At 36.9% G+C, this 22,274-nt stretch overlaps 4 protein-coding genes across 5 annotated transcripts; 2 read left to right on the top strand and 2 right to left on the bottom strand.

Moving 5' to 3' along the window:
* Positions 1-1,713: 1,713 nt before the first annotated feature.
* On the top strand, positions 1,714-16,642 carry LOC148959160 (uncharacterized). The gene is made up of 5 exons (XM_089111462.1): positions 1,714-1,738; positions 2,035-2,360; positions 2,871-3,278; positions 15,853-16,020; positions 16,377-16,642. Exons 1-5 carry the CDS (start codon positions 1,714-1,716, stop codon positions 16,620-16,622), a joined length of 1,173 nt encoding a protein of 390 aa, XP_088967588.1. The 3' UTR covers positions 16,623-16,642.
* On the top strand, positions 3,282-13,124 carry LOC135693743 (uncharacterized). 2 transcript variants are annotated; one of them, XR_016144240.1, is made up of 4 exons: positions 3,282-8,658; positions 9,036-9,149; positions 9,552-10,155; positions 10,289-13,124. XR_016144240.1 is itself a non-coding variant. In XM_065212301.2 (4 exons), the coding sequence occupies exons 1-4, from the start codon at positions 8,617-8,619 to the stop codon at positions 10,739-10,741; spliced, it is 714 nt and encodes a 237-aa protein (XP_065068373.2). In that variant the 5' UTR covers positions 3,282-8,616; the 3' UTR covers positions 10,742-13,124. The 2 variants fall into 2 exon arrangements, 1 of the variants encoding a protein (XP_065068373.2); XM_065212301.2 differs by having other exon boundaries at positions 10,051-10,155.
* On the bottom strand, positions 13,121-15,853 carry LOC148959161 (uncharacterized). The gene has a single exon (XM_089111270.1). It carries the CDS (start codon positions 14,998-15,000, stop codon positions 13,873-13,875), a length of 1,128 nt encoding a protein of 375 aa, XP_088967396.1. The 5' UTR covers positions 15,001-15,853; the 3' UTR covers positions 13,121-13,872.
* A 2,624-nt stretch (positions 16,643-19,266) lies between the features above and the next one.
* On the bottom strand, positions 19,267-19,752 carry LOC148959159 (uncharacterized). Its single transcript, XM_089111461.1, has one exon. The coding sequence runs from the start codon at positions 19,750-19,752 to the stop codon at positions 19,267-19,269; it is 486 nt and encodes a 161-aa protein (XP_088967587.1).
* Positions 19,753-22,274: the final 2,522 nt, after the last annotated feature.

Here is a 22,274-nt window from a genome sequence, read left to right as displayed (position 1 = left end):
CATAAAAAGAAAGTCCTGTTTCTTCTCTTCAAGGAGTATCCTCCTTTCTTTATCTACAAATGTTCGCAAATGGCGCTCTAAATAGTCGACGCTTGCACCCAAGATCCCATTGCACCAATTAGTTGAAGAAGTTTTAAAAATGTTTATTTTCAATTCGCCTGTGCTGTCTTCTTTGAATATTAGATGGTTGTTCTTCTTGTCTAGCTCTTCCTCCTGCTCTTGTACTCTTTAAGTGGTATCATGTCTTATATCAGTGGCAAACATTAAAAGACTTAAAAAATCATGATATAATTTTGCCTTATTTATTATCGTGCTACAGAATGTTTCCAATTCTTATTTCATTTTTTTTAATAGTTCCATGGCTTGGCCCCAACGATAGCTTTTTTTTCTGTTCATGTTTGTGTTTTTACTTCTTCTCTTCTTTTCATACTCTCTCTGTTAAAAGTAAAGTGAATGCAATCAGCAACAATAACAACACCATCAAGAAGGAAAATGCCTTCCATGTGTATAATACATAGAAGTAAGCGACAGCACAACCAAAGCTTTAATCTTTTCAAAGCATATCTGATATCAAATTGCTATTGGATGCCATGTCGATTAATAAGCTATAATAGACTTCCATTGAACAACCTATTTACGTGAATATCAATAGAATGGGTTCCATTGACATTGGGTCTTACATATTTTTCGCCAATGCCGTATCTTTGAACACGTATAACTGTGAATCGTTTTTTTATACTGCTAATAAACCATTGTTAGAAAACTGATATATCAGAAATCGATTGCTTTTACGATAATTTTGCAATCTTAGTCACTTTGGCCGTTCTTAGTTCACTTGAAACAAAGATATAAACTCTGAAGGAAAGTTAATTACTTGAAATTAAATGCTTACTCGTACCTGAGACTGTATTCTTTTCCGCTGCACAATCTCTTTTATGTCCATTAAGTTTCCACAATCTCTCTTTACATATTTTGCAATATACAAAATGGATTGTATGTAGCCTGCCACTGTGCTGTAGATTAAGGGTTTGGCCAAATGCGTTCGCACAAAAGCATGTTCCTTTTTCCTGTTTAGGCAATCTTCAATCTTTGAACTCCCTTTCTCTGTCCCTACAACAAAAGCAAAGTAATCTTTTGCTTTTCCAATAATCTTTTTCACTGTTGACTCTGCAATTTTTCCAGTGAGCTGTTCTGGATTTATTACTTTGCTGTAGAATTCAGCAATTTTCAGAAACTCTTCATTAAGAGCTTCATGTGTACAATTATTGTGTGAATTTCGGTAATTGATGCTAGTAAAAGCTCTGTTGTCTTCCATTTTAGCATCTTCAAAAGATTCCACAGTCATGGAGTTTGTGACCTCCCCGCATATTTCATTTGTTGATATGTTATCGTTTCCTTCCATCGTTCTGGTGCTCTCGAGCTGTTTGGAAATTTGCTGTTTTTGAAAATATCTTTCATGAAAACATTTTGCGATTGCATGAAGCAAGCCAACCAGCTTTGTCGGGTTAACCCGTTTTTCGAAAGCGGGTCAACCTGGCCAGGCTAACTGGCCTTTCCCAAGTAATCGCAGCAACCCAGTCAACACAAGGTTGACTCGCTGTATTTGCATGCGCTCTTACCACTATTCATCAAACAAAATGGCTGCCGTCTCGAGTGCAAGTGCAAAAAAGTTCTCTTGGACATCGCAGAAGGTGAAGTGACTTCAAAACTAGAATGGAGTTTATGAGCAAGGACAATGGTGAGAGGAGGTTAGAAAGGAAATGGCACGAATCTATTGCAGTATTGATATCAAGATGTTTGGCCCTGAGTCAGTCACAAACAGACTACATAAAGTGGAGTAAAAGCGCTGGAATTGATAAAAGAGGAGCAGCAGGGGTATAAAGCGTGGGTATAATCGTGTGATGGAAAAGATAAAGAAAATGTGGCAGAATTTCGCCTCTGCAATAATCTCAGGTAGAAGGAATGGCTGAGGCAAAGTGGTAATGATGCACTTGGTTGCCATTTTTGGTGGTTGACCCTTGACTGAACCTTTAGAATTTGGTTGGAAGACAGGGGAAGGATCTACAATTGAGCAAGAGTCAGGGCCAAGCTGTGAAGATGAACATGAAAGTCTTTCTAGCCCCAGTAGTGCCAATGGAAGCAGATCAAACACACCAGTCAATTGCATCAACTATTTTACCAATGATGGGTTGGTTGAAGATGTGGAGAATCCCAGGAAGAGAAAAAATGTGTCAGCTGTACCAAAACCTATTTATCAAAAGCGCAAGCATCTTGAAAAATCGCTGTCATCAAAACAGTTAGTTTGTGGAGGCCTGCAGTGGCCTGAAGAGCTGATGATAATGATGATGACCTTGCCACAGGTGATGCACATACAACTATAGGGGCAAATTACAGAATGCGTCCGACAACCATTGGAAGGATAATCCATGACACATGTAAAGCCATTTGGGACAAATTGTATGAGCAAAATTACCTGAAAGCTCCGAGCACAGAGGCCGAATGGGAAAGAATTGCCAGGGAATTGCCCTTAATCTCTATTGCGTCATTGATGTGAAAGCCTGCAATGCATGGAGGGATTTGTAGTCACCCGCTCTTAGATTGTTGTTATTTTGAATTGCGAAGTTGCACACATCCATGTTAGATTTGTCAAAATAAAGAGAAAACATGGAAAAGAATAGAGAAAATGGTACAAATCCAGCATAAAACGTTTCCCCTAGTTTTTTCTAAAACTCTAGCACAGGCATTGATTTTTCTGAAGTGATGAATTTTCACGAGTGACAGATTAACTTGGAACATGGTAAGGGCAGATCAAACCACAACGATTGCTGGGTAAAGTCGCTATCAACGAAAAGCTTTTTGGTGCTTATTAACACTGCCAAAAAGGACTTCAGCACCACCTGCATTTTGCAATAAACGTCTTTGGATATCGTTTGTGGAAAGAAGGGTTTGTTCGCTCCATTTTTGTTGGCCCAAATGTTCTGGGACAGTGTCTTCTCTTTTTAGTGAAGGCAAGGGTGCACGCTTCTATGGAACATTTTTACGTTGTGTACACCCATCTTAATCAGACAACTGGAGATGTCATGTATGCAAAATGTAGCTGCAAGGCTGGTCAAGAGGGCTGTTGTAAACATGTAGCAGCCCTTCTTTTTATCCTTGTAGACTTTGCCAACCTGGATACCAAAGTGATACCGAATGATTTAACTTCCATTCCAACATTTGCAGAGAAAAACACCATTCCACAATTGTTTGGACAGATGAACTTTAATGTTAAGGACTCTGCATAACATAATGATGAACTGAAAACCAAGATATTGACAGCCGTGCAAGTTAGCAAGCATGAGGCAATCAATATCTGTATAAACACATTGGGACAATCAGAACGATTTCAGTGGTTTGAAGAAAGTTAAATTGACAGTGTCAATTTTCGGAAAGGTGACGATTTAAGGCAAAATTTGTACCCAAATTCACTGATAAAATGCATAATTGGTAAAAATTACAGAACAAATAACAATTTACCTGCACCACTGAAATAGGGGAACAACCATGAGAGTCTTGCAATTTCAGAAGCGTGGAGATTTATAGGGAAAGGAGGTTGAGGATTGTTGTTTCATTGTATACTTTTCCTGTCCATGACTTGCATGCAGCCCAGATGGTATTGTTGTGGAAAATGGAGCACCTGTGGGTTGCATTGAAGTAAAGTGTCCATATGCAAAGAGAGATTCTACCTTAAGGAAAGCTGCAAAGGACAAAATAATGATCTCCTTTTCAAACAAAATAATGTCCACTATTACCAGTGCCAGGGGGTTGTCGATATTCTAGAACTGCCATGAATTGACAGTTCTAAACGCCACTTTCTAGACGTTTACACCAAAGCTGCCACTATTAGGGGAAATCCCCTACAGAAGGGGAAATTAGGATTTTGTAGGGAGTAGGGGAAACCTACAGGGGAAAGTAAAAAAGTAGCAGAAAAAAAGGAAACGTAGGTGATTTGCAAAAAAGTTGATTGAAAATGAAAAAACAGCGATTAACAGCAAAATAGAATATGTGATAACCAAAAGACGAAATTTCAAAAAGGCAATTAGTCTAAAAAGTATTTAGAAAAGCACAAATAAGAAAACTGTTACTGAAAGTCCTCCTCCAAATCAAAATGTCTTTGTTCTTCTTCACATAAGCGCGACATATTACTTGACCTCACAGTTGCATGTAGGGCTTTCAATCTAGCATTATGCGCAAAAATAGTAGGGAAATGTTCGTTTGTTTGCAAAATTCCTTGGAGCGTATTTACAGAAAGTGAGCTTCTCAATTTAGTTTTATTTGTGTTCACGTTTGAGAATGTTCTCTCGACTTCAGCTGTACTTTGTGGAAGAGCATTATACTTTCTTGATGAGCTCTGATTTGCCAGGAACTAAGTCCTTTTTACAAAACGAGCAAAATGCTTTGTTCGAACTGCTTTTAGATGACGAGAGCCATCCTTTTGCCCAAGCTTCTCTTGTCCAATCCCTGTGATAACTTTGATTCCAAAACTTTTTCTCTTAATCTTTTGGCATTTCTTCAAATTACCAATTTTGTTGTTTTTCACCAATGGCCAAGTTGTTGAATGAAATACAAATGAAACTGACCTGAAATCGGAGGGCTATTAATAGGGGAATGACAGCAAATATTGCTTGTAGGGGCTTCCTCATATCTTACACTTCCTACATTCAACTTGCCACCTGACACCTTGATTTTTATTTTCGCAACTATATGGGAACCTCTACAACCACTATATCTGAACACTCTTTTGGCACTTACGTAATCCCCACCAGCAGAATCTAAAATACCCAAGGGTTCATGATACTCAAAATTATTTTGATCAATAGGTATGCAGGTATACTTGCAGCAAATATTTATAGCTACAATTTAACTCATTTCGATTTATATTGGGGAAGGGGTGCCCATTGCACTATTGCTCCCTATTCTGTGTGCTGTCATTAAGGTATAAAATACAGATTGGCAGTTATTACCTTTTTGGATAAAATATATAAAATATAAACGGTAACAAGTACTATAAGTCTTTGAATAAGCCCCAGCCTTAAAATAAGCCTTCTCCCCCCTTGAAGCCTCCCCACGGGGGCTTACTCTGAAGCTGTCTAGTTTCCATACTGCTCGATCTGATGACCTAATTGTTTTACCCTAACCCTAAATCCAACCCTAAACTGAAACCTAACTCTAACCCTTACCCTAACCCTTAACTTGAAATAATTAATCATGCTGATTCATGACTATTAATAGTACTTACTTATGACTATGAGGTCAAGCAGTATGGAAACTAGACAATTTCGCTTATTCCAGTTCATAGTGTTCACTTTACAAGAGAGCAAAAATACATCATAGTAATATTATGTAGGGGGAATGGGTTATTTGTAGGGGAAAGAAAAGAGAAAAATTTGTCATGTTTGTAAAGGAAAGTAGGGGATGCTGTAGGGGAAACCAGCCACCACTGCGTGGCAGGTTAAAAAAATTTTTGTACATTTTTTTTGGTTGTGATGCAAATAAGCTGTCAAAGAATTGTTTTGGTTTTATTTTTCCCAACTACTGACCTTTCAAACACCTTGTTGAAGTTTATTGTCAATAAGAAATCTCTCAAATGAGTGTTTACGCGAACATTACACAATCAAGGATATTACACAATGAGGTTTCAAAGCAATTACATATAATTATTTGGAAGGGGAGGGATTTTTTAGTATTTGTGACAGAATATTTGTGGGGAAGTTATCATAGTTTTTTTCCTCATAGATAATAAGTTTTTACATAAGCTTAGTAAAAACATTTATTCTTTGTAATTGCACAAGGGTAGTTTGTACCACATTATGTATTTATATTCAACGATTATTATGGCATATTCCACATGGTCTAAAAACTGCTTAAGGCATGTTAACAGTTTGCAATCATAAACTCTTTTAATTAATATAGTGGAATAGGTGGTTTAAATTTCTACAAACTCAGTAAGCTTAAAGCAAATTAGATAGAAAACAGTGCTATGAATGCCAGTAAAATAGGTTAATCAATATTTCCTTAACAAACAAAAATTGGCAATCAGAACTGTAAGAAATATTTAACCCTAGGCTAAATTCTTTGTTTTCCATATTTAAGTTGGCATTGTTTTGTTCTATGTTGTTTTCTTTTTTGTGCAGATTTCTTTTTGTGCAAGGAATTATAGATACAAGTTAACTTGTCATCTGCCATACATAGCCTTTGCAAAGCAAAAAAGCATGATCAAGCATACAACCAACACAAACGAAGAAAAGAAACACAGTGAAAAAGTAAAAATCAGCATGCAATTAATTCTTATGAAAACTTAGCATTAATTTTCAGTCTCTATCATTTATCAAGGGTGGAAAAAATCTCCTTCTTGGGTTTATTCAAATTCATCTAATGTCAATATTATTTTAGGGCAGGGGGCTGCCTCTTTATTGAATTTACTTATTGAGAGTACTTCTTCTTTGAATAATTTCCTCCATGCGCTTTCTTTAATTTCTTTGTTTTTAATTTGCCAATTCTATTAATTATATGTAGGAATGTATTAATTTTATGTAGTGACCTACTTTTTCGCTGAGAAACTTTTCGCCTTGTAAAATAAACCAATCAGAACATCATTTGAAGACATCTGACTTCTGTTTTGGTTTCAGATGGCCTACGTCTTCCCGCATTCTCTTTCTCAAACAACCTCGCCTTTAAAACGTCAATAAAATAGATTGGTAATTGATCATTTTTTGTTCCTCGTACACAATGCATGTAAGTGGATTTATATCAGATCATTATTCAAACATTTGAATTTCAAATTGATGAAAACTGGCTTGAAAGTTTCATCGTTCTACCAATATGTCAGAAATGAAAAATAATAGCAAGAATTGCTTCAAATTGCTTAATTGTCTGCTCAACTGGCCTGCTCAACAGCAAAAGTTTTAAGCAGATGCACTAACAGAATCTTGCATGCTCTTGCAAGCCTCGATTGCAACCTTTGAAAGTATATAAAGAAGTTATCCTATAAATATAAACATAAACCTCTCTTACCAAAAGATGGAATTCCCCCTTCTTAAGACTTCCTGAATAAATTTCTCTAACCCTGTATCGCTGTTTCCTGTTTTACTTGCTTTTTTGATAAATTTAAAATGTTAAACTTGATAAGAGCACTCTTGGGACAGTCTCTATATTCTTTAGTAATATTTGCATCAAATTCGCATCAAATTATCTGCCAGTGTAAATTGAACTGCGAATTTGGGAGAAAAATTCGCAGCTAAAGAGTTTTTGGCAAAAATTCAATTTGGGCAAAAAATTTGTCTCGTGTAAATCTGGCTTTAGTTCATTATATGACTGATATGTAGATGGCAGCTGAAAAAATGGTCCATGTGTCGACTATTAGTCTTCTACCTTTGCCAGACTGGACTGGATCACTAATTAAATCACTGAATGATACTGCTATGCTGTCTCACAAGAGGATATCACTTCCTGTGATAAATTGAAGGGATGTTTCTTATGGCACGCATATACTGCCAAAAATAGTTCTTTCTAAAATTTCACGAACTTTCTAAAAGTTTAGTGATCTTCTAAAAGTTCTGTTGCTCTGCATTCTCACAAAAGGCTAGTTTTAAAATTTCAGTCATTTCCAAAGTTTCAACCACTGTTCAACATTTTCTAAAATTTCAATTACTTAAGCAACGTTTCTAAAATTCCTGCGAGATTTCTAAAATTTCAGTCATGCTAGGTTAGTTCAAATATTGCAACCATTTCTAAAGTTTGAACCCCCGCTCAATATTTTCTAAAATTTCAATCACTCTAAAGTGTCAGTGGCTTTTCCAAAGTTTCAATGGTGAATGTTGATAACCTCTTCCTGAACTTTTCCAAGCCGCCTCCTTTTCCACCATTTCCCCGAGAAGGTAAGTGCAGGTGGTTGGCTGGCAGGAGGGTGAATGTCAAGGTGAGCAGAGATTGCGCCAAATCATGGAAATAGCAGAGCGGATGTTACAGGATGCTAGCAGTACATGTACAACGACTAGCACTAATGAAAATAGTACACCTGCCTCGGATTGTTCAAACAGACAAAGTAGCAATTGCAGCGATACGCCAGGATCAACAATCAGCAGCTTCCTTAGCCCAACAATTCCACATCAGCATTAACTAAACCCGTTCAACAGCAGTTGCTGCTAAGACAGAATTTTAGAAGTTTATTTGCGCCATACAGCAGGCCACAAGATCAGCGTCAAGGGAGACCTATGCCATGAAGGGTGAGGGGCATAGGGCGGCGTAGCCAGGACTTGGACACATGACTTTTTTTGTTTATCAAAAACCAATACATCATACCCCCCAGGTCAAAAAGAAAAACTAGAATTAACTGATACTGGTTTAGGAAAGAAAAAGGTTACCTTCTCGCATGATGGAGATGCTGCTCATGTGACTAAGCAATTGGAAAAAATTGATCCAAAATTACAAGGATGTGGAGGTTTTGAGATACTACGATCGCAAGGCACCAAAGAAACATTGCGATTGCTCATCCCACCCCATAGTGGATATTCTGTTATATCACTGAGGGATCTTAGCGGCCTTGGGTCTGCTTTAGGATACATTAGACCAATACAGATGAACCTTTCCACATCAAAAGTCTCACCACAGGATCCCATGGTAAGTGACCATACAAATTTGACAAAGCAATATTCATTTATTGATCAATAATTTGTACTATTTTGACTGCTTTTTGTCATAAACATATACAGAAATAAACCAGTTTGGAATCTTCTGTCTTGCATGACTTTGGTAGATCATCCAAACATTTGCTGTTCAACATGCAAAAGGAACACATTGATTTGCTACCTAATCAGCAAAGGAGACTTTTTATGCAGAGCTCATTGAAAATCTATGTAAAAAGATGCAACCCTCTGCTGTACAAAATTAGATTTGCTGTTCTGTTTTTACACAATCATACAATTTTCTCTCATATTATTAAACCATTTCAAGTCCATTTGGTCACCATTGTTTCTTGACATTAATATTTTTTCCAGATGTTTCAATCTATGGAGTCTTACTCTGTAAAATGTTTAGGCTGCCTTGAAGATATCCCAATAGACCAATTACGAGAGCATCACAAAAAGTGTATCAGCAGCAACAATCAGGAGGTAAATTTTCTATTGAAACATTCTGTTAGCAGTCAGATGCTGACTTTTATGACAGGCCTATTTCAATCAGTGCAGGGTGGTAACTTTGTTTCACTCTTTTGTTATCACTCCAATGTGTTGATGAGTGTCAGATGAAAGTGTTACTGCGCAAAAACTAAATTCTATTTCAATTTGCCCCACATTTTTTGTTTATTTTAGAGTTTTTAACTTCTGTCCATTATGTAAAGTGTCCCTTAATTTATGAAATAGAGATAACTTAAACTAAAATTGATAAAGCAACTCCAAATAAAATCTGTTTGAGTGGTTTTGATTACTTCTTTTCTGACCTGAAGATTTTGCAATAACAAACAGTTTCAAATGTCTAAACAACTTATTTTTGTGCTGTTGTTTCTCTTTTGTCAGGAACAACATTCACAGTGTGATGAAGACCCGGAAATATGAAAAGGATAATATCAGTGTTGCGCTAAAATTTGTAATTTTCAAAGCCCTCTGATTGAATAATTATATATACATCCATTCGAATCAACATGCCAGTAGTATACAGAAATACCATAAATCCTAGAATTAGCCCCTTGCAGGCTTGTTTATTTTGAATATTTTTGGATGGGGGCTTATTTGATGATGCTTTTTAAAAGTTTGAATTTCAAAGGTGGGGATTTATATAACGGGGGCTCTCCTGAGGGGGTGGTGCCAATTCAAGGATTTGCAGCATCTTAGCTATTGGTGCAGGTGCTTTGGATAGGTAAAAGTTCACTGTGAGACTTGTGTAAACAAAACCTACCCTGTATCAGTTATTTGTTGATTAAATATAAAAACTATAATAAATTAAACATTTGGCCCAGTGTCTAGAAAAACAATTACTGCCACTAATAGTCATAATATGAGTTTATATTCACCACAGGTCCATGGTGCAAGTACAAATGAGGAATTTTATCAGGCAATAGTTGACACACAAGTTCAAATTGTTCTTGATGAAAGCCAGTGGGATAGGTCTACCCCTATTCAGGTAAAAGTTCTGCAAAAGTTTGCAAAGTAAAACTCTTTGAAGTTGAAATACTTTCAAATAATTTGTTCCTGCCATTTTTGCAGTTTGGAAGTGAAAGGTTTTTCACTCCCTGTAATATATTAGTTCTTTCTAGTTGGAGAACAAGCTGACCCTCATCCAATGGCTGTTGCAGTATGATGTTTTAATTAAACGTGAAAAGGCTATAAAACACTTCGGGAAGGGCTTGGCAACCCTTGGCCTGGTAAGACATATGCAAAAATTTCCAGAGTATCTTGCACTACTTGGAAATTTGTGGGAGCAAAATTCCAGAAACAAGAATCTCATCACTATCATGCAAGTCATCTGTTGGTATTGGACTTTCCCAGTCTGTGCCATAGTCTTCTTGCTGCAAATAAAATATATATCATCATCATCATCATCATTAGCCTGTCACACCACTGCTGGCGGATGGCCTCCACATCTTTCTCCACTTATCACGGTTTTGGGCACTCTGGGTTCACGTGCTGCCTGCCTGCCTGCCTGCCTAAAAGTATATATCATTTTTAGTTATATGTTGATTGTTTTACTATTAAAAATAATATATTGAAATTACAAGCTGATGTTTTTTATGTAAGTTGGTGGTTTCATTTTAAACATTGGAGGAAATAACTTTACTCCAATTTCACTGTGAAAATCATCTGGGCCCCTGCCTTCCGTCAGTCCTTGTACCCACATTTGCAATGGGGATTTGTAATGCTTATAGATTTGTCATGGGAGACAGAATTGGAAATTCATTTTTTACTGCACCTTCTGTTCCTCGTGAAATATCTGAGATAATCTCTCTTCTTAAAACTGGAAAATCTCTAGGACCAACCAGCATTCCTATGAAAATCTTAAAAACCCTTATATCTTCACCTCTTTCTCACATCATGAATGAACCATTTCAATCTGGGGTATTCCCAGACAAAATGAAGTTGGCCAAGGTAATTCCATTGTCTAAGAAAGGTTCTTCACTAGAAGCATCCAGCTATAGACCTATTTCTTTTCTTTCTATCTTCAGCAAAATCATAGAAAAAGTCATGTTAGAACGTCTTTATAAATTTCTAGAAAAACAGGAAATACTTTATGCTTTAAAATTTGGATTTCCCGCTAATCATTCAATTAACCATGCCCTGGGTAGTTTAACAGAAGCCACAAGAACTCATTAGATAATAAGAAAGTCGGTTGTGGGATTTATATTGACCTACAAAAAGCATTTGATACAGTAAATCATGAAATTCTTCTGACAAAGCTTGAACATTATGGAATTCGAGGAACCGTCTTAGACTGGTTAAAATCTTATCTCACAGAAAGAAAACAATATGTATCAATAAATGGATCAAACTCAAGTTATGTGTTACTTGTGGAGTTTCACAGGGCCCACTCCTTGGTCCTCTCCTTTTCCTAATTTACATTAACGATTTGCCATACTGATCCTCAAACCTAGCCTTCTACTTATTTGCAGATGATACCAATATCTACAGTAAAGCTGATAATCTTGATTTGCTTCAAAGAACAGTCAATATTGAATCCAAAAAAGTTAAAGTTTGGCTTGATGTTAGCAATTTATCATTTAATATTGATAAGAAAGATTTTATTACCTTTAAGTCTATTCAGAACCTCTCCTCTCAAATAATCAATATCAATATTGGAAACTTTCCTATAAAAAATACTTGCTATGTTAAATTTCTTGGAGTCCTATTAGATGAAAATCTTTCTTGGAAATATCATTTGACTGAGCTTTCTAAAAAACTTGCAAGAATTTCTGGCATGTTCTTCAAAGTAAGAAACTTCTTACCAATAAATGTTTTGATATTTAGAATTCTTTATTTTCACCTTTTAATCAATAGGGAATTTTAGTTTGGGGTCTTACATGTGAAAGTTATACCAATCCAGTATTCCTATTACAGAAACGGGTTATAACGGCAATTGCATTCGAGAAATTTACTTCGCACTCAACTCCTATCTTCTCCGGTTTGAAAATCTTAAAACTGCATGATCTCTTTCAACTTAAACTTCTGACTTTTGTGTATGAATCTGTCAATAAAATCTTCCCTACTTGTTTTCACAACTTGTTTAAATCTGTGGTGTCCATTCATCAATATGGTACACAACAGGCTCGCAAGGACAATATATTTTTAACTCAAATAAATACCAATCAATTTGGTCTCAGATCTATACATCACTGTGGATCAAAGTGCTGGAATGAAATTCCTTTAGATATAAAACGGTCACCATCAGTTTATATCTTTTGTCAGAGACTCAAAGCCTTTTTTTTTAAAATAATTATTGTAGCAGATTATGGACAGTAATCATCAATATTTTCCTCGAAATGTTTCTAAGTTATATTCATCAACTAAAATTTTCCTATAAGGGGGTGGCCTCTCCTCGATTAGCTCTGCTACTGAGAGACCTCCTTCTCAAAAATTCCTCTTCATGCAAATTTTCTAAATTGTTGAACCAACTTACAAACTGCGGCAGAGATTTGTTTATCCTAGGCAAATACACATAGTGCAGAGCAAACAGGTGTGTTTCTTCAGTTGAAATTAGAAAATTAAACGAACCTACCTGTAGGTGAAGTCTGATTGTAATTCTATGAATCATCGGCCGTGACTGGAGGAGCTGTATGAGATACTGTGCGCTAGCCCATGCGAACCAGCCTTTAGAGCTAAGCAAATGAAGCAATGACAAAGCAGTGATATATAAAGGAAAAAATAGGAGGAGCCGGGATGGAAGAAAAAACCATAAATAACCGGGACGTACTGTTTGTTTACAAGCTGTGTTTTAAAACTTTTGAGGGCAAAATAGGCTGCTAGCAGTTCTAAAACGTTAATGGTTAATGTGATGTAAGGCTTCAACTGGGGACCATGGGCCCCAGAGGAAATTGAGTTGAGTGCGGCTCCCCACCCAGAAAGTGAAGCATCTGAGTATAAAGTCAGGTCGGGGGGGGGGGGGGGGCGGGTGACCGTGATATGTATCCAAAACTGTCATCTAAGTTCAAAAGTCACAATTCTATATCAGACAGGGCGAGTTTACTGAGCCCCATAATAGCATCAAAATCGCCCTGAGAGGTCTTTAACGCCTGTATTTTATCATTTTCGTGTGGGCAAAAATGTATTCCCCCAAAAGGAACTGCAAGGAGGCACGACACCATATAGTCAACAGCTTTTACAGTATCACGAATAGACACAGCATGACAATGTACTTTTAAATTTTGCAAGCATTCCTTTATCTCTGTTTCACAATCAGCTGGTAAATTTATTGTCATAGAAATCGAATCAAGAATAAAGCCTAGGAATTTGATTTGCTGTTTAGGAAAAAATTCAGATTTTTCTAGATGTACTACAAAACCAAAGTCATTAAATTGTCTGAAGGTAGATAGCACAGTATTAACACAACCTTCATATGTACCACTTTGTAAATGAATATCATCAATATAACTTGCAATAATGTGTCCCTGTTATCTTAATGTAGCAGCTAGGGGCTTCAAAAGTTTAGTAAATTGCCTTGGACAGGATGCCAAGCCATTAGGATAGGCAGTATAGGCATACAAAGACAATTTCAAATATCTTTGGCATGGGGGGTGAATTCTGACACTGGAATATGCGTCTGTGAATCTTGCAATGAGATTTTCAAATGAAAGATATACAGGAACAAAGCAATACGACGACGAGAATCCAATGTCACGAAATGAAATTTTCAAAATAAATTAAATTTAAAGAATATACTAATATTTCGCCCCAGCATACAGGGCTTCATCAGATTAAAATCGATGCTTTGCATAGTTTCCATTTTAAAATGATGATATGCAACAAAAGAATTTAACTGTTTAAGATTTAGAATAAGACGGATCTTACCGTCCTTCTTAGGTACACAGAAAATTGGAGAAATGAACTCTCCATTTTCATGAGCACATCGTCTAAGCACATTTTTCAATAGCAAATCAGAGATTTCTTGCTCAATTAACGGAGCGTATTGATAAGAAATTGAATTAGCCGGATACTGACGTTGAATTTCAGGGGGTTGAACAAATTCAATCAGATCACCAGAAACAATTCTAGTATATAAGGATCTAAGGTTGATACCTTGTGAATTACATTTTCCAGTTCTTTGAGAACTTCTTCCCTCGATGCTGAATGGTTGGAGATTGCCCTGACCTCTGCGGGGAGGGTAACCCCTCCCCCGCTGCGATAAATAAGAATTGTTTTGAGAGGCCGAATTCCCAAAACGTTGATATGGGTTTCGACGGGAGGGTCTTGCAGAAATATTTTGAGTAATATGGCTCATTGCCTTGACCTCTCGCATTGTTTTAGAAATGTCATCACCAAAGAGCAGAGTGGGTGGCTTCGTGGTGCGACCACATGCGGCTTTATACATCGGATTGATAGAGGGTTGCATGGCCTCTTTGCAGCGGCAAGAAAGCTCTTTGCAAACATAACCAAGGAGGGTTATAGCATCAATTTGTTGGGAAACCACAGATTGGCAATCAAGGGGAGATTCGGATTCCCTGTGCTTCAAAAGATCATTTATCGACATAGCGATATCACCGGATGCTGTCAAAATGGCATCTTGAAGGGCCGTAAACCATTTATCGGCCGATTTGACCTCTGGCCTAATTGCTCCCCATACTTGTCGGTTAATCCGAGGTTGATAAAGCCCTGTGCAATTCTCAGGAATTTGATACTTATTTCTCAACTGCTTTCGTTGAGCAGACTCAAATTTCGCATGAAATTTCTCATTTAAAATTTTAGTCAAATGGACTGCAACGGGTGGACCTTTAGGAACTGAAATTGCAGTAGCCATGACAATTTCCTTAGAGAAAGGCATCCTGCATGGTAGTATTATTTGGATCTACCATATTGTCTTGGAGATTGACATCATTGTCAATGTCCTGCTCACCAAAGAGACTTAAAACATTGTGAACTGGAGGAGGAGTCTCTGAATGATGCCCGGCTATAGAAGGGGCAGGTGCATGAAAATTTTCATCCTCTGTATTGTGAGGAAGAAGCGAAGTTTGGCAATTAGGGTTGACAGAAATAGTAGAAGAATTGGTCATATTGACACGCCTTCGTTTTGCAATAGGAAATTCTTCGCCATAGTCAGATCCCAACTGTAAGACATCCTCTTGGGAAATCTATCGCGGGGATCTATAACGGTTTTGTTGGGAAACAAGATGCAGTAGCAATAGGCCTTTCCCTTTATTATGTCAGAAGCCATGCGCGCGCTATGAATTCTGGGTATGGTAATTAAAGCGACCTTCCAAGAAGAGATTTACTTTTTTACTCTGATCGCTTGTCACATTTCTCAATATTCAAAATGGATTCTACTACCGATAACAAAACTGTTAACGAAGGAAGTCATATCCCTAGTCCTTTTCAAGACTCTTGCCAGGGGAACCACAAAGAAACCTTTCGGAAATGATGATGGAAGGTCATTCATCTGTTGTGGAAGGGTCAACTAGGCCCAAGCCAGTCGTATCTTCACCTTATATCTTCGAGTATCAAGCGGAGATGTATAAACGCGAGGGCTGGATAAACGTTTGTTGTTTTTTGTAAAACCGAACTTGATTCAGAGTGATAATACTTTGTTCCTTGTAAGAGCAAGTGTGCATGCGTCAATGAAGACCAATAGTTACAAAGTTTATGCAAATCTAGACCAAGACAAAGGTGATGTAATTTTTGCAAAGTGCGACTGCAAAGCAGGCCAGGTGGTTGCTGCAAGCATGCTGCTGCTCTTTTGTACACCTTAGTTGACTATGTGAACATGGACCTACAGAATGTGCCAAAAGAACTTACCTGTACACAAGTAGGCCAAAAGTGGCAAATTCCATCATCTGTCAATGGACCATGAAAGAAAGCCTTCATATTTGATTCTTTGGTTTTTGAAAAGGCTGAAGAAGGGAAAAAAAGAAAGAAGCCTTGTCCAAGTGGAGAAAGAAATTATTGTGCCACCCCACCTGTTGCATATAAGACAAATCAAGAGAAACTAGTAGATTTAGTTAATTGTCTTGAAATAGCTGGAAAAGCAAATCTGTTTTGTAAAGCAGTGAAGCCTAGTTGTACCTTGTGAATTTTTTGAAACTTCCTGCTCAAAGGCTATCAGTAGAAAAGTACTTTAGGGCAAAGAAGATGAAGAAAATTCCTCTTTTATATACATTGAAAGACTATTTGAGGGTATCAGCACTAAAGAACCATCTAGTTTAAGTCTTGCTACTTGCAGAAATAGTAAGCAGAGTTGGAATTACTTCTGATGCAGGAATCACATTATGTAAGAATACTTTAAAGCAGAATGAAGAGCAGATCTGGCACACCGAAAGAGCCAAAAGGATTACCTCATCGATCTTTGGAAGAGTGATGAACAGGAGAAAGACCATCTATCCAGCATTTATTGTAAAGACAATCATTGAAAAGAAAGAGAACCGTAGTGGCCTACAACTTTCCCTCAGATGAAGGGTTAGAAAAGGAGAGTGATGCTATCAAGAACAGCTAGGTCATGAATCGATAGTGGAAAAATGTGGCCTAGTTGTAAACCCAATATGGCCACGGATTAGTCTGGGATACTGTGGCCCCTGCCCACCCTCGAAACAATTTTTGTAGAAAACATTTATTAACAATCATTAAGGAAAATATGAAATATCTAACAATCTTAAAATATTGATAGTTATATCATCAATGTCTGCCACATCATTGAAATATCCCAAGAAACAAATTCCAGTTTTTCTTTCTCAGTGGAAAATCATGAAAAAACTCACTTAAACGTGTATTGAAATATCAGAGTAAAAATGTGAACAAACTCTTATTTCTATTTATTGATATGTATCGAAACATTACTCAAAACTGAACTGAAATCAAATATTCTGACCAACTGACAATAAAAGTCATTTCCATGGATAGAATCAGTCAATAGTAGAATATGTATGTCCTTCATAAGTTCAAAACAAAACATAAAATCATGGTGCAAATGCAATCTTACCAACATCACTTCTTGAAATGACAGCTAATTCTTGAAGGCATTTAGGTAGACAGACGCAGGAACACCTAAGAATAAGAAAATATAAATTTCATAAACACAAAGCTCTCATAGAAAATGTATATATATACTGAAAAAAATTACAATTTAATCCTGATAATGAGCCCAAAAGCTGTTCTCTTTAGATAAGTATGGACAAAATCTCTGGCATATGTATGAATATGTATGAAAATAGTACTAAAAAGCAAAATGAAATCTGAAAATGTTTCCACTCCACATTACATACATGTTATTTCTATGGGCAAATTCTTATATATGTATTAGCAATAGAAAGATCTTAAATGTATGCTTTTGCTCAGAAAAAATTCATTGTAAATTGGTGAAATATTATAAATACATGAAACTAAATAAAACCACCCTCCTAATTACTATTTACCTTTAATAACTATAGAGAAATTATCTGCTCTATGTGTTGATAGGTAGGAAATATTACTAAAGAAAAAACTAAAATTGTTTCCAATCGACAATAAATAAAACTGAACTGCCCCTTTGAAAGTAGAGCAAGCATGTTTAACCGATTAGGAAGCATGAAAAGGCAATCAACAGACAGGAAGGTCAGGGGGTGATCAATCTTGAAAGAGAACAATAGCTTCTGCTACTTACGAAATGTTTAAATGTGTTAAGCAAACAAAAAAGGATAAGTATTCTCCCATAGAGGCGCAGCCGTTCAGCCAAAAAACCAACCACAGCGTCTTCTTGCGATCCGTAAATAGCTGGTAATGAAATGAAATCCCATCAAACAAACGGTTGGTTTAGATGTTATAAAGAACATCTCATTGTTCTGTGTGTCAACTACAATCATTTGCTATGCATGAAAAAAGATAGGAAAGCAATTCATCTGCTGCAGTCCAAAAACCTCCTAACAACCATGTAGGTCTGCAACGGTCGCATCAAATTTCAATTGCAATTTCGAAGTCCAAAAGTACCTGCTGTCTGGCAATGATAGGTAACTGATATTGTGTTAACACGCTTATTGTTCAGTTGACTTGCGAACGGAAAAGATTATAACTATTGTTTCAACAACAAAGCAAAGCAATTGAGCACAACATTGAAATATTCCTTTGATTCGAGAAACAATATAGCCAGCCAGACCACACGGATCAAGGACATTGAAGCCCCTGTCCTGGAAAACATTTCTTTTTTAAGATTTCACGATAAATCATTTTAAACTTATAGAAAAACTTACTATCACAATCATTTTGTTTGCATAAAAGTCCAGGAACATATACAGAATGAAAAACATATTTATAATAACCCCTTTACATCTTTAGAAACTAGACAGACACAAAAAATGTGGCTGAAGATGTGACGTCATTTTGCCAAAGAGACCACACCCAATTTAAAAAATAATTAAATCTAATACTAACTAATGAAAAAAAACTAAAAGTAAGACGTTGCTACCTAATATGGCTAATATGGATCCAATGTTGCAGCCCAGATGGATTATTTGTTACTAGTGGCAAACCTATTGGTGCATTGGAAGTTAAATGCCCATATTCCAAAAGAAACGTGCTGCTAACAGAAGCCATAAAAAATGACACCAATTTCTTCCTGATGGAGACTGGAGGAAAATTGTTGTTAAAAATGATGCATGGCTACTATTTCCAGTGTCAGGGGACTTCAAATCTTCTCAACCTAGACTAGATTGACTTTTTTGTCTACACATAAATTGACTTTCATGTAGAACAAATTGAAAGGGACAAATCATTAAGCCTGGTTTCCACTGGGCGATTATCGCGATAAGATTTCGCTTCTATCGCGATAAGATTTCGCTTCTATCGCGACAATCGTCATAATTGGCCAGTGGAAACATGAAATCTTTAAAAACAATTGTGCTTATCGCGCCACAATTAACGCGACAGAATATCAGAAATTTTGATATTCTGTCCCGTTAGTCGTCCTTATCGCCAAAATTGACGTCATTGGAATCAATTTCGAAAGGCATACCTCAATCACCATAACAACATTAACGTCAAGGAAAGAGTCTTGGCATGCCTGGGAAGTTTCAAGGGGTGAATCATTTTTTGCAATAAATTATTTGAAACACTCTTCTTATCTATCTATCTAAGTACCATGTCCCTTGTGGACGTAGGCGACCATGGATTTCCACAACTTTCTGTCCTTACAGGTTCTTATCAGACTCTGGACCTTATACCTTCCTTGCTGTTTCTCGGGAACTTGATCTTGCATCCACTTGCTGAGACTTGTCAGGTAGTTCAGACGAGGTCTTCCCCTTCCTCTCTTTCCTTCTATCTTGCCTGTGATGATAATCTCTTCTAAACCCTCTTTTCTCATGATATGCCCAATGAATTCGGCCTGTCTCTTTCTAATCACTTTATTTAGCTTTCTTTCTTCTCCGGCTCTTTTCAATACTTCTTCATTTGATCTATGGTCCACCCATGATATTCTCAACATCCTTCTGAGGAACCACATCTCAACGGCTTCGATCCTGCTCTCCATACCGGCTGAAATTGTCCAGCATTCGCTGCCATAAGTTAAGATGGAATAAACATAGCAGCGTAGAATCCTTTTCCTAGTTCCCAACGACATTTTTCTATCTTTCAACACTCTCTTTAACTTCTGAAAAGCTTGCTTAGACATCCCAATTCTGCGCTTGATCTGGGAGTCGCATTTTCCATCGTCTGTTATTAGGCTACCTAGGTAATTGAATGACTTTACTTGCTATATTTCAGTGTCCTCTATTTTTAGTCTGCATAGCTGGTCAGATTGCTTGCTAATTACCATACATTCTGTCTTTTTACAATTGATGGTTAAACCTTTTTTCTTACTTTCTTCTACTACCTTAGTCAGAAGATTTTGTAGCTTTTCTTCAGATTGGGCTATTAAGACCGTGTCATTGGCGTACCTCGAGTTATTGAGATTATGCCCACCAATGATGAAGCCTTCCATGCCTTCTATCTCCCTTAAGATCATTTCGCTGTAGATATTAAAAAGATCTGGGGAGAAAACGCATCCTTGGCGAACTCCTCTCTGGATTTTGGTAAAGTTACTTCCATCGTTTCCAATTCTTATACATGCTGTTTGTTCCCAATACAAGTTTTTCTAAGAATTCGTATGTCTTTCCCAAATAGATCAAAACATTCTAGCAATTTCAGAAGTTCTTCATGTTTTACTTTATCGAAAGCTTTTGTGTAGTCGATGAAACAAATATACAGGTCTTTTTGCATTTCTATGGCTCTCTCTGACATTGTACGTAGCATGGATATTGCGTTCCTTGTGCCTGCGCCCTGGACAAAACCACATTGTTCCTCTCCAATCTCAGGCATAATTCTACTTCTTGCTCTTAACATAATTATCCTGAGCAAAATCTTGATGATATGACTCATTAGGCTAATGGTTCTGTGAAGCTCACATTCTATTGCCCCTGCTTTCTTCTGGAGAGCGATGAAGATCGATTTGCTTAATTCCTCTGGGATTTCTCCAGTATCATAGATTTCGTTTAAGCACTCATTCCATGAGCTTCTGAAGTCCGAAATCGTCCAATGCTGAAACCATTTCTGCCACGATCTCATCTGGTCTCGCCGCTTTGTTTTTTTCATCTTTGACATGGCTGTGCGCACTTCAGATATTAGAATCTTCGGACCTCTTCTTATAAAAACTTATAAACCAAGCAGTGTAGCTTGACAAAATGGATCCCGATTGTATTCAACAAGATGAACAGCTAGCAGAGGCTGTACCCAGCTAGCAGGCAGTACCTTTGTCTTTACAACAAAATAAAAATAGACTGCAAATGTAAGAATGTCTTTCCAAAGCCCGGAGAAAGGTGGCAGAATATAAGCAGACCTTTTTCAATGAGATGCTTTCTTGTAAGGGGCGCCATGTTGATTGTAGAAACAAATTATTTTCGCGCTAATCGTTCTATTCGTGCAATGGAAACTGTCATTATATTGATAAATTTAATCGCGATTTTCGCGTTTGTCGTCCTTATCGTGATAATCGTGGTGCGATAATCATGATTAAATCGTGTTTCCACTGGACGATTGTCGCGATAAAAATGAAAAGTCATTTGAATTTGTCGCTTTTATCGCGATAATCGCCCAGTGGAAACCAGGCTTTATGGTCATCTAAAATGCTACCAACACATCCCTCTTTACAGAGCTTATCTTGCCATACTTGAAAATTAAATGTCAAGAAACAATCTTCTCCTATCATGTATGTTTCTATATTACCTTCATAAAACTGGACAGTGAAATTGATATTGGTTTATTTATTCTGAAGAAGAAAGCTCTGTGGCTTAATAAAGGTGTAGGAGTAGGAGGTTTTAATTCAAGGTTATTCAGTTGCCACTATTCCTATTTTGATTGGCAAAAAATATATTCAAAAAGGCAACTGTGTAAGCTTAAATGTAAGGCATCTTATGCTTTTCATTCAGTGCCTTGTTATCAAGAAAAAAAGCACAGTTTGGCAATAATTGGTAGTGCAACTTCAAAGCTGACAACCTTGGATGGTCCAGAATCTAACACCATTCAGTGGGCTTAATTTAAAAGCACCAAAATCACTGTATATTACATTTGTATATGTACTTTATTATATATGCATTTGGAACGACAAGAAACAAACAATGATTTTATAAAACTTTTATTCATCTGTTGAGATCAAAGAAGGCACAAAATTTGTCAAATATGCACATATGACCCATATTTTATTTAGCTCTGAACACATACTTATGGGAAACACAGTCTTTAAAATGCTAAAAGTCTTTATTCTTGCAATTGCTCTTTCCACATGAATTCTTAAAGTTGCAATATTACGGGTCTCTTGTTTCTCTGACAAAGATAAATGGTCCTTGTTTCTCAAGAATGGAAGAATGTTCAAACTGACTCCTGCTGGCAAATCATTTTGTATATCAAAACCTTTATCAGCCATAATAGCATTCCCGGGTTCCAAAAGGTTGTAAATACCATAGTCCTTTGTTGCCTGTTTGTCACTGGTCCTTTCGGTATATAAATCTGACACAAATGATACTGCACCAGATGGTGTAGTGTGAATAGGAAGCACTCTGTGATTGTATTGAGCTTGGCTTTTCAATAAAAAACTCAATGCAGTCAATG

This window comes from Rhopilema esculentum, chromosome 11 (genome assembly GCF_057945365.1).
Source record: "Rhopilema esculentum isolate cy_ngs chromosome 11, ASM5794536v1, whole genome shotgun sequence".
Classification (NCBI taxonomy): domain Eukaryota; kingdom Metazoa; phylum Cnidaria; class Scyphozoa; order Rhizostomeae; family Rhizostomatidae; genus Rhopilema; species Rhopilema esculentum.
This window is presented reverse-complemented; position numbering and strand designations above follow the sequence as displayed.